The following is a 15181-nucleotide window of genomic DNA, read 5'->3' as shown; positions in this document are numbered from 1 at the left end:
CGGGCAGTGGTGGCACACGCCTTTAATCCTAGCACTTGGGAGGCAGAGGTAGGCGAGTTTCTGAGTTCAAGGCCAGCCTGGTCTACAGAGTGAGTTCCAGGACAGCCAGAGCTACACAGAGAAACCCTGTCTTGAAAAACAAACAAACAAACAAAAAAACCCAAGATTTTAGTTTTTTATTTTTTCTCAATATTACATAATAATTGCAGGTGTCTTTCAAAATGGCGAAAATTTGCATGGGAGTTTTTTTTTCTAATCTCTCTCTCTCTCTCTCTCTCTCTCTCTCTCTCTCTCTCTCTCTCTCTCTCTCTTCTGTTTTTCTCCGAGTGTCTCTTGTATCCCAAGCTGCCCTCACTTAGCTCACACTGAATTTCTGATCCTCCTGCCTCTGCCTCAAGGGGTGCAGCACCACATCTGGTTTAAGCAGTGACTCAGACCTAGGTAGGATTTTGTACATGCTGGGCAAGCACTCTGCCAGCTCTTCATCCAGTTCTTAGTGAATGTTTTTTGCACATTTTCTTTATTTCTGCATCTTGATTTTTTTTTCTTCTCATATTTGCCTTTTTCCTGCCCTACTTGGTGAGAGTTAGCTTTCTATTGCAGAGTCTTCTTGTGACCTTTGTCTAATCTTGGCTTGGTGATAAACCGCTTGCTGGGCTGAGTGCCCTATGGACCATTTGTGCCGTTATCGTTTTTTCTGCTGTACGTGTTCAGGATAGATGACATTTAAAGCTGGGTTGCTTCCCTAATCAGCCATTCTTTATATTGTCATCCTTTCACAAGGACACAAATTCAGTATTACACATTTGTCTCGGTTCTTTGAAAAGAGGAAAATACATAACTTTCCAAACGTTCAAAAGTGCATTGAAATGCCCTTTATGGTTCTTGCTTCGGTCAGGGGGTCACAAATGGACTGAACTTCATTCCAGTGATAACAGTGAAACAGTCCTTTTTTACTTCATATGGATTTAATTTTACAAAATCACTGATGCCCATGGAAGGGGACTACCTAAATTTTTATTAAAAATCTTTACTTGAAAAAAATCTGAATAATATGCTTAGAACCAATTGACATTATTTTGAGCCAGTGAACATCTTTATAGTCTTCCTTTTTTTTTCGAAACAGAGTTTCTCTGTGTAGCCCTGGCTGTCCTAGAACTCACTCTGTAGACCAGGCTGGCCTCGAACTCAGAAATCCGCCTGCCTCTGCCTCCCAAGTGCTGGGATTAAAGGCGTGCGCCACCACCGCCCGGCCTTTATAGTCTTCCAATCGATACTAAAATTTGTAAACGTTGCCTTATCTATCTCACACAATTCTAGGAAGATGAAGTAAAACAACAAGTTTGTAAAATCTGTTTTCAACGATGAAGTAATATAGTGAACAAATGTTTGGTAACATTACCGTTATTATAATTGTTGTATTGTTTAATGGATTACAACGGCATGTGTGCATTAGGTACTTGATAACATTTAGCAATGAAAATGAGTTTAATATGAAACTACTTAAAGGAAATAGCTCCTAAAATACAGAAGGACTGGTGTATAGGAGGCTTAACGGAGTTCAAGTGAAATCTACATAATTTAGCTTTTAAAGAAAGTAAGTTTCTGTCACATGGGAGCTCTATGTTCAATGCATAGGAACTCTGTATCTCAAGTATCTGAAGGAAAGGAGGATTATCACTTTGAAGAATTGGTTTTATTCTCCATGACCGAAGATACAAATAATGTTATGGGTTTCCAAGCAGAAAGTGGTGAAGTCTTTGTCAGAGAAATAACAAGAAAGAGACTCCTAATGACATGGGAGAGTCTATGATTGGCTCTTCTCAAAAAGTAAGCTGATAGTGATTAGATGGGTGTGGTGGTGCACATCTTTTTTTAACTTTCTATTGATTCTTTGTTTCACATCATGCACCCCTGCCTCACTCATCTCCCTGTCCCCTCATATCTACCCTTTGCCCTTGCAATCTCCCCCCCCCAAAAAAAAACCATAAGCAAACAAAAGCATAGAAAACATCTCACTGTGGAATCTGTCCTACGCCACAGAGTGTCCCACAGTATGTCCCTCTGTCCACACATCTTCACTTGCAAATGTTCGTTGCAATGAGTCATTGGTCTGGTTTGAGATCTTCTATGACATCATAGACATGGACTCCTCACTGGGACCTCTCCCCTGTTATCCTGTTGTCGCACTGTGTCATGGAGATCCTGCAGCTTTGGATAAGCAGGACCGACCCTCTCACATGTCCCAACTGTTCGCAGGTGATATATATTTGGGGGTGGGCCAACTTAAAGCCCTGGATCTAGGCCTGGATGGTAGCTGAGCTAGTCAGCTCTCTGGCTCTTCCTTATCTGGGTGGTGCACATCTTAATTGCAGAATCCACAAGACTGAAGCAAGAGAATCATAAGCCTGAAGCCAGCCTGTGCTACATAGTTAGAAGCACATCAAAGGGGTGAGGAGCGGAATTGATAGCCAAGGAATTAATAAAGTAATGAAGATTCAATAATCTGCTGAGTTGTTGAACAATTGAATTTTTCCCAGTCCTGAGTTAGAAGGTGCAATAACCTGACAATAAAATGGGCTGACTATTTACACACCTGAATTTGATATGCTCATGTAATAAAAACCTAATTTAGAATACATGTTGAAAATGTATGAGTCTCTCCTTTGTAATGTGATATTGACAGTACTAATAAAGATAAATTAAGAGGATGAAAATACAGTACTTGCCAACTATGCACAAAGCCTTGTGTCAATCTTCAGCACTACAAAAACAAATAATAATGAGCTTGCCTTGTATATCTGAAGTCCTTGGTTCAAGCACCACCACAGCAAAGGAAGGAAGAAAGGAAAGAAGGAAAGGAGGGGGAGGGAGAGGAGGAAGAGAAAGAAAAAGAAAGATGAAAGGATAGAAAGAGAAAAGAAGAAAAACAAGACTTAAATTCTTCTTTTAGAGAAGATCTTGTTGTGTAGCACAGGGTAGTATAGAACTCCCTGTGTGGCCCAGGCTGGACTTAAACTCGTGATCCTCCTGCCTCCACCTCCCAAACGCTAGACTGCCACCACACCTAACTAGTTCATGCTTTAAATAATAAGATAGGAGTAATCATGTTTCCCAAGCCAATATTGTGCCGTTTATATTTCTGGAGTTATTAGGGAAGTGTTTATTTCCAACCCTAACTTTTCAAATCTGATTTGTTTAAACAGTGTTGATGATTCTTTGATTTTATTTTAATGTTGATTTTAAACATCCTATGTATTAGTCATGTGAATTAAATGGCCTCCTACACAAATATGATTTTTAATAAGCTCTGAGAGACTATTTTCATGTATCATCAATTTTGAGTGATTTTTAAACCACATCTTGAATATACATCAGCATTGCCAAAGCTAGCTAACTGGGTGTCGTGGGGAAATGCCTAGTTTTAGTCTTTCACATGAGTTTCCTGTGACCATATAATCTTGAATAAATGAAACATTTACTATAGAAAACCTATAGAACTTATCAACTATTAAACATATAAAATCATGAATTAAAGGAGACTTTTTGATCAACTTACCATAATACCATACAAATAATTAATACCAAGCTAAGTTGTCAGAAAATTTGACCATATACTGGATTTTGGATCTTCATGGGAACAAATGTGCAAGATCACTTAGCTGTTTTATCATCTGCTGATCAAACGCTATCTCGATGACAGTTGTCAAAGGAAAACATAAATTAGCAGAGATAGTCATTGTAAATACCTATTTTTATAAGAAATAAACTAATCATAGCTCCAAATAAATGATTCATCAACAGAAAATATTACAGAGAATGCAAAATATTACATAGGGATATATTTGCAGTATAGTTTTACAATAGAGATTTTAAATAACGTTTACATGTTTGCCTGGCAAGGCTTAATTTTCTCTAGTTAAAATGTGAATTTGTACTGAAGAATATAACCTCAACGTTGCTCACTGAACGATATTTTTAAAACGTATTTGGATCTATCAACTAGGCAATACCTTCAAATCTATCTTTAAAGTATATTCGTGGCGTCTTTGATGAAGAAATGTAAGCAAACAGAAATTTTGAAGAATTAAACAGCTTTCTGTGAAAAAACACTTTATTTTGCCTCAAGATGGTGCAGTAACTTAGTAAGGACTCTGCGTGCCGCTGTTCACCAACCATGAGATGGTGGTGCGGGAGCTCAGACAGAACCACCGAGTTTACAGCACAAAGAAAGGACAGACTGAGATAAGCAAGCCCTCCTCAAAAAAGCATCAAACTCAAGCCGAATGGCTGTATTCCCGGCTTCCCTTCTGCACACTGGGGTCCTGGCGGACACAACTGGGTTCTGAAGCACATTCCGAGACCACTCAGGGTGAGAGCAAGATCCGCAGGACAGCAATGGCGCCTGGGCAAAGGGGCTGGGGCTGGGGCTGGGGCTCGGACTGCAGAGGATTTGTGCTGCTCTCCATTCTCCTGGGGACCCGGTGGGAAGCCTGGGCAGGACAGATTCACTACTCCGTGTCTGAAGAGACAGACAAGGGATCTTTTGTGGGAAATATCACCAAGGATCTGGGACTGCAGCCTCGGGAGCTGGCGGCGCGCGGAGTCCGCATCATCACCAAAGGTAAGACCCCGCTTTTCTCTCTGAACCCGCGGAGCGGCAGCTTGGTCACCGCGGGCAGGATAGACCGGGAGGAGCTGTGCGCCCAGAGCCCGCGATGTCTCGTGAGCTTTAACATCTTGATAGAAGACAAAATGAATCTTTACCCTATAGAGGTGGAAATAATGGATGTTAATGACAATGCTCCCAAATTCCTAACGGAAGAAATAAATGTAAAGATAATGGAGAATGCTGCTCCTGGGATGCGGTTTCCACTTAGTGAGGCTACAGATTCAGACGTGGGCACGAACTCCCTCCAGAGATACCAGCTCAGCCCCAATCACCACTTCTCCCTGGTTGTGCAAAGTGGAGATGATGGAACCAAGTACCCAGAACTGGTGCTGGAGAAGGCTCTTGATCGGGAAGAAGAGGGGCTTCATCATCTGGTCCTCACAGCCTATGATGGCGGGGACCCACTCCGATCTGGCACCGCCAGCATCCGAGTGACAGTGGTGGATGTGAATGATCACACACCAGTCTTCTCTCTGCCCCGGTATCAAGCGACAATCCCTGAGAACGTGCCAGTAGGCACAAGACTTCTCACCGTAAATGCAATCGACTTGGATGAGGGAGTCAATGGGGAAGTGACTTACTCTTTTCGGAAAATAACTCCAGAACTTCTACAAATATTCCACCTGAGCTCCCTGACAGGAGAGCTGTCGACTTTAAAAGGTCTGGATTATGAAGAATCCAGCTTCTACGAACTGGAAGTTCAGGCCCAAGATGGTGCTGGTAGTCTGACCAAGGCAAAAGTACTGATCACGGTTTTGGATGTGAATGACAATGCCCCAGAAGTGACTGTCACATCTGTGAGCAGCTCAGTCCCCGAAGACACACCACCTGGGTCAGTGATCGCTCTCTTCTACCTACAAGACAAAGATTCCGGGAAGAATGGTGAGGTGACCTGCTCTTTGTCAGAAAACCTGCCTTTTAAGTTAGATCGATCAATTGATAATTATTACAGGCTGGTCACAGCACAAAACCTGGACCGGGAAAAGATATCTGTATACAACATCACACTGAAGGCCACAGATGGTGGAATCCCTCCCCTGTCCACAGAAACTCACATATCTATTCATGTGTCAGACACCAACGACAACCCACCCACCTTTTCCGATTCCTCTTACTCCATCTACGTCCCTGAGAACAATCCCAGAGGAGCCTCCATCTTCTCGGTGACTGCACAAGACCCTGACAGTGACAAGAATGCCCAAATCACTTATGCTTTAGCAGAAGACACCATCCAGGGGGTACCGCTGTCCTCCTACATCTCCATCAACTCTGACACTGGTGTCCTATACGCACTTGGATCCTTTGACTATGAGCAGTTTCGGGATCTACAGCTACAAGTGACTGCTCGTGACAGTGGGGACCCACCTCTCAGCAGTAATGCGTCATTGAACCTCTTTGTGCTGGACAAGAATGATAATGCCCCTGAGATCCTGTACCCTGCCCTCCCCACTGATGGTTCCACAGGGGTGGAGCTGGCTCCGAGATCTGCAGAACCTGGATACCTAGTGACCAAGGTGGTAGCTGTGGACAAGGACTCAGGCCCAAATGCTTGGCTGTCCTATCGCCTGCTTAAAGCCAGTGAGCCAGGGCTCTTCTCAGTAGGGCTACACACAGGTGAGGTACGCACAGCAAGGGCCCTTCTGGACAGAGACGCGCTTAAACAGAACCTTGTGGTAGCTGTACAAGACCATGGCCAACCCCCACTCTCAGCCACTGTGACACTCACTGTGGCAGTGGCCAACAGCATTCCTGATGTCCTAGCAGACCTAGGCAGCATTAGGACCCACAGTGAACCGGATGATTCAGATATCACCCTCTACCTGGTGGTGGCAGTGGCCACTGTTTCCTGTGTTTTCCTTGTCTTTGTCACTGTGTTATTGGCTCTCAGACTGTGGCGGTGGCACAAATCACACACGCTACAGGCTTCAGGTGGTGGGCTGGAAGATGTGCCTGCCTCACACTTTGTAGGTTTGGACGGGGTCCAGGCTTTTCTACAAACATATTCCCATGAGGTTTCACTCACTGCAGACTCTCGAAAGAGCCACATTATCTTCCCTCAGCCCAATTACGTGGATACACTTATCAGCCAAGACAGCTGTGAAAAAAGTGATTCTTTGTTAACATCCATAGATTTTCAAGAATGTAAGGGTGAAACCCCAAGTACCGAGGTGAGTTCATCTCTTTACTTTTTCTGTGTGTCTGTGTGTGTGTGTGTGCAGTGCTCTCATGATGCCAGGTTTCTTCTTCCTTTGTTTTGGGAAGGTCTCTTATTTAAACCCAGAGCTGGCCGATTTGACTAACATAGCTAGTCTGCTTGCTCCACGATGCCCCGTCTCCATCTCTTGTGCTCTGGTCTCACGGGTGGATCATCACTCATACTTGGTACTTACACTAGTGTTGGGGAGCCAACCAGTGACTCTCACACTTTCAAGTCTATCAATTTATCCATGAACCATCCCCAAAGGCCCCTCTTCCTTTATCTTGATTTTCACAAGGATTATATTTTGCATGAAATGTCTCTATCATTTTTGCAAAAGCAAGAACTTGAAAAATATAGATTTAAAAATTTTTAAATGGTGCTGAAAACTTTACCAGTTTATTTCAGTGGTTGTACTTTAGAAAGAAGCACATGGGTTGTAATAGCTTTTAATTAAGCAGTGTCATTTAATTAAATTTTACAAGAATGTAAATAGATAGGCTGACAATTTTTGTCCTGTCTACTTAATTTCCACTTCATTTTCTTAACTCAAATATCCTCTAAATGAAAATGAATTGTTGAATCTTTCCCTTCATTAAAAGTGAAGAATTTCGCTCTTAATCTCTTAACCTCTTACCCTCTCTCTCTTACTCTTACCCTCTTACCCTCTTGCCTCTCTGTCCCTTCTCACCCCCCTTCCTCTCTCTCCATGTGGTCATGGCCAGCCTCTACTTCTCCCTTATCCTTCCACCTTCTTCCCCCCAACTTTGCCCTATCTCCTGAATAAACCTCCTCCCCCTTGGGAAAAAAAGAGTGAAGATTTTCTTAGCCACCCTCCTGAGGTTCTTCTTAGAATTCAAATCTATAAAAAAGAGTCTTAATGATCTTTCCAATCTGAAGCCTTTCTCTGTTTTGCATCTATGTAACTTAGTGGACTGTAAAAGCATGATTCTTTGCTCAACTATGTAAAGCCTAGTCATCTGCTAAAGTCAGGTTGCTTAGAATATTAAATACATACTTCAAGGATGAAATGTGTCCAAAACAAGTGTGAATACCTGAGTTCAATTCTCACTACTCATGAGAAAAATGCAGGTATGGTAGTACATGTTTAACCCTATGTTGGGGAGGCAGAGACACGCAGGTTTCTGGGATGAGTCTGGCCAGCCTAGTTTAACTGGTGAAACCCCAAGTACCTGTGAGAGACCCTGATTCAAAAAGATGAGGTGGATGGCTCTTGCAGAACAGTGCCTGATATTTACCACTGGCCTTCTCTCTCTCTCTCTCTCTCTCTCTCTCTCTCTCTCTCTCTCTCTCTCTCTCACACACACACACACACACACACACACACACACACACAATTCAAACAAAGGAATGAAATGTTTCAAGTACCAATAAGATCTATATAAAAAACAGTCATGGTATCTAATATCACACTAAATTAACTGGTCAAAATGGATTCCATATGTCAAATAATATGATGTTTCCAAGGTAGGTGTGGTGGTTTTGCTTGTTATTGAAACACTCGGGAGACAGAAACAAGAACTTTGGGCCAGCCTTTTCAGTCTCAAACCCCAGTATCTTTTCAAGTTTGTAACCCTATTTGAGAAATGGACAATTGCATGTCTTCACACACAACTCCAATGTATTCTGTTGGTGGCATTCCAACTGAAACATCTGTATCCTCCAAGGTTGGGGTGGAGGGTGATACTGGTAAGAAGGTTCTATGAAATAACCACATCATGCTCTCAAACCCCAGACCAATACTCACTTTTATTTATCCATTCTTCTGGGAGAGGGAAGGATTAGAAATAAGTAGTTTGGAGAAAGAATAACCATATTCTTTCAGAGTGCTCTTGTACTACACTGATCTACAAGAAGAATATGACAAAGTGATAATAGCTACTGTACTTTCTGAATGCTAATTAAAAGGGTTTGTTACAGTATAATGTTGTAGTTTGTGGTGCTTGCCAATGGACAAGCACTTACTAGCATGAGGGAATAGTTTACTCTTGTAGTGTTCTGATGCGTAGTCACTTAAAAAGATGGCACTATTAAATTTTGAGGGGGAAGGCACACTGATATAAATAGGGTGTCTAGACATAATGAGAAGAAACTGCCCTAGCCCTAATCAATACTTATTAAATTCTCAAATGCATGTTTAAACAAAGTAGAGAAGTCAGCACTAAGCTGGGGGAGCTATTGAAAGCAAGCCTTCCAGGGAGGTTTTTCTCCAATTTTGAGGTTATCATGAAATATAAAGCAAATGCAAAGGAAGCAACCTGTCCATGAATTTTAGTCCCTTTGTGTCGCAAGGTCAAATCATGTTCCCTTGGTGATTTGAGTGTTGATGCTATAGTTTATAGTGAGAATAGCTGAAATGATAAATGGGTGTTCTAACTGTTCAGCTTGCATCATTTCTTCACCTGTGATAACAGAAGTGAGAATCAGATAATATTACTGTTAGGCAATTGCTCAGAGTATTTTTGGAAAATAAAATGAGTTGGATGATGGATATGAATTACGGCTTAAAAAAAAAACACACACACATTTCCTCCAAGCAATGGGGCACAACTTTAATCCCAGCACTTGAGAGGCAGAAGCAGGTGAATCTCTGTGATTCAAGGCCAGCCTGGTCTGCATACTTCCAGGATAGCTAAGCTGTGTAATAAATAGTATTTAAAAAAGACAGAGAGAGAGAGAGAGATGAAGAAAGAAAAACAGAGAAAAGGAAGAAGAAAAAAAGAACTTTAAAATGACATAAAACATTTGCGATAAAACAGAAGGAAAAGTATCTCACTATATCGATGCTCAATAAATATGCAATGTTATTGCTCCTGGAGATTACTTAGGCCAAGAATGTATTACAGTCATGTTTGGCTCACTAGTTGTGTATTGAAGACAAAAGCTTGTTTATGTCAACAGATATGCATTTAGAGAAATAATTCTAAAAATTTGTGATAAAAGGCATTTCTGACAATATGATTTTGAACGTTATTAAATATATGGAAATTGCTGGTTAAAAACCTCAAAGAGCAGAGGCTGCAGTTTCCTACTGTAGACTCTGGGAGCCGCTGTTGGCCAGACTGGCGATTCTGGAGCACCTCTTCTCGCGCAGCCGCAGACGCTTTCCAAGGCTTCCTTTCTCAGCCTTCTTTACACCGCTCCTTTCCGAGCAAAGGAAGAATCCTTTCATGGACTAGAACTGATACCAAAGTCCGTTTAGAGCCCGGAATATCCGCACTACGGAGCTTTCTCGTCTCCAGGCTGGTGAGCAAGCAAAAGGGAGAAAGAAAGATGCGGGAGGGCGCTGCTGAGAGGCGCCGGGGGCAGAGGCGGCCAATGCTCCTTCCCTTCCTGCTGCCTTTGTTCTGCCCCGCGCTCTCTGAGCAGATCCGCTACAAGATCCCCGAGGAAATGCCCACCGGCTCGGTAGTGGGGAACCTCGCCAAGGACCTGGGCTTCAGTGTCCAGGAATTACCGACACGGAAGCTGCGAATCAGTTCTGAGAAGCCTTACTTCAGTGTGAGCTCAGAGAGCGGGGAGTTACTAGTGAGCAGCAGGCTGGACAGGGAGCAGATATGCGGGAAGAAGCTGGTGTGTGCTCTGGAATTTGAGGCTGTTGCTGAAAATCCACTGAACTTTTATCACGTGAGTGTGGAGCTGGAGGACATTAATGACCACATGCCAAAATTTGCGCACACATCTTTTGAATTGCAAATAAGTGAGTCCTCAAAACCCGGGACACGATTTATCTTAGGACCCGCCCATGATGCAGATATTGGAACCAATTCTTTACAGAGTTACCAGCTTAGTCCCAATGATCATTTTTCACTGGTGAATAAAGAGAAATCCGACGGCAGTAAATACCCTGAAATGGTATTAAAGACAGCTCTAGACCGGGAAAAGCAGAAATTCTACCAGTTGACCCTGACTGCTTTGGACTTTGGGCATCCACCCCTCAACAGCACTGCACAGATACAGGTCCTAGTGACCGATGCCAATGATAACCCTCCAGTGTTCAGCCAAGACATATATAGGGTGAGCCTTCCAGAAAGCGTGAACCCAGGAACCACTGTGCTTCGGGTGGTGGCCACAGACCAAGACGAGGGTGTCAATTCCGAGATCACGTTCTCTTTCAGCGAAGCTGGCCAGATTACCCAATTTAACCTGGATTCTAATACTGGAGAAATTACTACTCTGGATACATTAGATTTCGAAGAAGTCAAAGAATATTCCCTTGTTTTGGAAGCAAAGGATGGTGGGGGGATGATTGCGCAGTGTACGGTGGAAATAGAAGTCCTAGATGAGAACGACAATGTCCCTGAGGTGTTATTCCAGTCTCTACCTGATCTCGTAATGGAGGATGCTGAGCCAGGAACGTACATCGCTCTGCTTAAAATCCGTGACAAAGATTCTGGACGTAACGGAGAAGTCATCTGTAAATTAGAAGGCGGTGTTCCGTTTAAAATACTCACTTCTTCAAGAAACACATATAAATTAGTGACGGATGGAGTTCTAGATCGTGAGCAGAACCCAGAATACAACATTACTATCAGAGCTACCGACAAGGGTGACCCGCCTCTCTCTTCCAGCTCAAGTGTCACCTTACGTATAGGCGATGTGAACGATAACGCTCCAGTTTTCACGAAGGTTTCATACCTGGTCCACGTTGCGGAAAACAATCCGCCTGGAGCCTCCATTGCTCAAGTCAGCGCCTCTGACACGGATTTGGGGGCCAATGGCCAGGTTTCCTATTACATCATAGCCAGCGACCTGGAACCTGAATCGCTGTGGTCCTACGTGACCATAAACGCGCAGAGCGGAGTGGTGTTCGCACAGCGCGCCTTCGACCACGAGCAGCTGCGCTCCTTCCAGCTGACACTGCAGGCGCGCGACCAGGGATCGCCCGCGCTCAGCGCCAACGTGAGCATGCGCGTGCTGGTGGGCGACCGCAACGACAACGCGCCACGCGTGCTGTATCCCACGCTCGAGCCCGACGGCTCTGCGCTCTTCGACATGGTGCCGCGCGCTGCGGAGCCTGGATACCTGGTCACCAAGGTGGTGGCTGTGGACGCAGACTCCGGACACAATGCCTGGCTGTCTTACCACGTGCTGCAAGCTAGCGACCCTGGGCTCTTCAGCCTAGGGCTGCGCACGGGCGAGGTGCGCACAGCGCGTGCCCTGGGAGACAAGGACTCAGCGCGGCAGCGCCTTCTGGTCGCTGTGCGAGATGGTGGACAGCCACCGCTCTCAGCTACAGCCACTCTGCACCTGATCTTCGCAGACAGCTTGCAGGAGGTCCTGCCAGAGCTCAGCGATGATCCTCTGCCCCCGGACCCTCAATCCGAGCTGCAGTTCTACTTGGTGGTGGCCTTGGCCTTAATTTCTGTGCTTTTCCTCCTGGCTGTGATTCTAGCCATTGCGCTTCGACTGCGACACTCCTCCAGCAGGAAAGCATGGGGCTGCTTTCAGTCAGAAGTGGTGGTTCCCCCCAACTATAGTGAGGGGACTTTGCCATATTCCTACAACATGTGTGCTGCAGCCACGGGGAAGGTTGACTTTAACTCCCTAACATGTAATGATCAGTTGAATTCAGGACAAGACTTACTATTTGCAGATTCAGCGGGGGCCTTGTTTCCACTTTGTAATTCCAGTGAGTCAACTTCCCAACAGGTAAGTTTCCTGCAAGCATAATGTACGCCTTTCTATCAGTTCCTCATATTCTCAAGAAATATATACTTTTCAGATAGAGCCAGCTCTTAAGAAAGTTATAATGAAAGGTTGGTGGCATACCTGCCTGGTATGTTGATTCAGTCCCTAAGAAAAGTTTTAGTGGGTTAAAAAGTGCTCGTGGGGGCTGGAGAAAGACTCAGTGATTAAGAGCACTGGCTGCTCTTCCAGAGGACCTAGGTTTGATACCCAGCACCCACTGCTGAAAATTGTCTGTAACTCCTGTTCCAAGGGATCTGGTGCCCTCTTCTGGCCTCCCAGGGCATCAAACACCCACAGTGCACAGACATGCATATAGACAAAACACCTATACACATTTTAAAAATCTGAACCATGACCATACAATTCTTCAAAGAATAGATAAAGAAAGAGCACTTGCGTGCCTTACAGGTGTCACACACCAACCTCAGGTCCGCAGCTGGTGCTCTTAGCCTGCCGTGTGGAAATGTGGAGTGTTGGTTCTCCTTAAAATTTAATGAGATTTCTCCATGAATTCTTTTCCTGGTGCTTAATAAGACAAATGTTTGTTGTAACTTGAACATACTATAAATATAAAAGCAGTCACTGAGCTGGGTGTGGGGTGTGGTGGCTTACATCTTTAATTCCAGCACTTGGGAAACAGAAGCAGGTGGATCTCTGACTTTGAGGCCAGCCTTATCTTCAGAAAGAATTCCAAGATGGCTGCCAGGGCCACACAGAGAAATCCTGTCTGTAAAAACAAAACCAAAAAGTCATTGAAAAAAATAATTAAAGCCAAAAACACACTAAAAATAGATATTGTCTACTGATTTAGGTGTTATAACCTTCTATATTGTGGTTTTGGATATTTTTATGATTATTTCCCTTCCCCCCAAAGACTCCTATAATAAGATCTCTTAATCTCAGCCCTATGCCCATGGCCCCTTGTAATTTTATACAATATATTTTGTGTAATCGGTTACTTAAAAGAAGGTTCAGTATTCATCAGAAGATTAAAAGTCTTCATAATACATGTGTATAATGCCAGCATTTGGGAGATAGAGGCAAGGCCAGCCCAGGCTATGAGACTCTTTCTACACAAGCAAGCAAGAGCCCAGAAGGTCAGAAATAGATTGTTGTTATTTGAAGCATAGGTTTTTGGGACTTTATCTGTACTGAACTTCATTCTGTAGGCTCCACCATTGAAGAAGAGATAAACAATGCTTTCCCTCTGTTCCTGACACACTCCAACATATACTTTTTTTTAAATTAGTAGTAGTAGCTGGGTAATGGTGGCTCATATCATTAATCCTAGCACTTGGGAGCCAAAAGCATACAGATCTCTGAGTTTGAGTGTGGCCTGGACTTTGAATGTTTGGTTATTTTTTCCCCTTTCATCTGTTACATTCCTTCCAAGGATATAACTCTCATGTCACAAGGCTTCAGAAGTAAGTGTCTCTGTCTGCTGAGCCAGTGTCTGGATGGACACTAGCACCCATCTTTTCTTTGTGCTACTAAATTAAAATATGTAAAGGTCTTCTACAAATTAGACTACCCCTAAGTAGAAATAGTCTTGAAATTTTCAAATTTTTAGAGAATCTTGCTAATCTTTTGTGCAAGTAAAAATTATTAATGCATACAGAAGGCCATACTATATTGTGTCACTCTATCTAGGCAGTTTAAAGTACCCGCTTCAGTTACTGACTACTTCAAACTATCAATAGCATTTTCATGGTGGCCTTAATCTTGGTCTTTTGATAATAATTACATATGTACCTCACTTTTTGTTGTTCTTTGGATGAAAGTTATAGTAGTAGGCCTAACCGAATGGGTGTGTGTGTGTGTGTGTGTGTGTGTGTGTGTGTGTGTGTGTGTGTGTGTTTCTCACTTAAACACTCATCTGGTTTAAAGTGAGATTACTACCAGTCTTGTTAGTGCACACCTTTAATCCCAGCACTGGAATGTACCAGCCTGATCTACCTAGTGAGTCCCAAGACAGCCAGACCTACATAGTCAGGCTGTCTCAATAGATAGATAGATAGATAGATAGATAGATAGATAGATAGATAGAAATATATATATATATATATATATATATATATATATATATATATATAAAGAGGGAGATCGAGTATTGCTTTTAATTTGTCTTTATCTGTCCATACCAAGTATTTTTTAACTAGGAAGAGATCAGTAATTTAAAATTAAATAACAAGTCAGTAGAATTTCTGATTTTTTTAAAAAATGAATTGTAAAAGTATTCATCCTGTTCAAATTTCACAATGTTAATCTGAAAATTTATTGGTGTGTGATTAAAATAACATTTAAAAAAGAAAGCATAAAAGCAACAACTCTGGAAAGCTACTACTATGGTTAGTTTAAACTAGACAAAACAACCCTCCAAACAATTATCTCCAGTAGATCTTGTCTAATATAAAAACTAATTAATTTCCACTAACAACAAGAATTCTTAACTTAGTGGTATATGTTGAAACCATTCACACAAAGCTAGGAAACAATGGGAAATAAAACTGTCCTGTTTGCTTTTAGAGGAGTCAATGTGGACCAACCATTCGATGCAATGCTAGCCCACGGATCTGATAATTAATATAATCACACTTTAT

The 15181-nt window shown here is 42.9% G+C and overlaps 1 protein-coding gene across 10 annotated transcripts in view; it reads left to right on the top strand.

The window, feature by feature from the left end:
* The window catches only part of LOC117719689 (protocadherin gamma-C4), a 176213-nt gene that overhangs the window by 49420 nt on the left and 111612 nt on the right, over positions 1 to 15181 (top strand). Inside the window, exon 1 of one of the 10 annotated variants that reach the window (XM_034517880.2) lies at positions 4168 to 6840. The exons of 8 other annotated variants lie outside the window; for them this stretch is intronic. In XM_034517880.2, the coding sequence (XP_034373771.2) occupies positions 4183 to 6840 (2658 nt within the window). In that variant the 5' untranslated portion in view covers positions 4168 to 4182. Of the gene's footprint in view, positions 1 to 4167; positions 6841 to 10008; positions 12543 to 15181 lie in introns of those variants that run through there. One more of the 10 variants, XM_034517899.2, reaches the window with a different exon arrangement.

Source organism: Arvicanthis niloticus, chromosome 14 (genome assembly GCF_011762505.2).
Source record: "Arvicanthis niloticus isolate mArvNil1 chromosome 14, mArvNil1.pat.X, whole genome shotgun sequence".
Taxonomy (NCBI): domain Eukaryota; kingdom Metazoa; phylum Chordata; class Mammalia; order Rodentia; family Muridae; genus Arvicanthis; species Arvicanthis niloticus.
The sequence above is the reverse complement of the archived record's forward strand: the minus strand, read 5'-3'. Positions and strand labels throughout refer to the sequence as shown.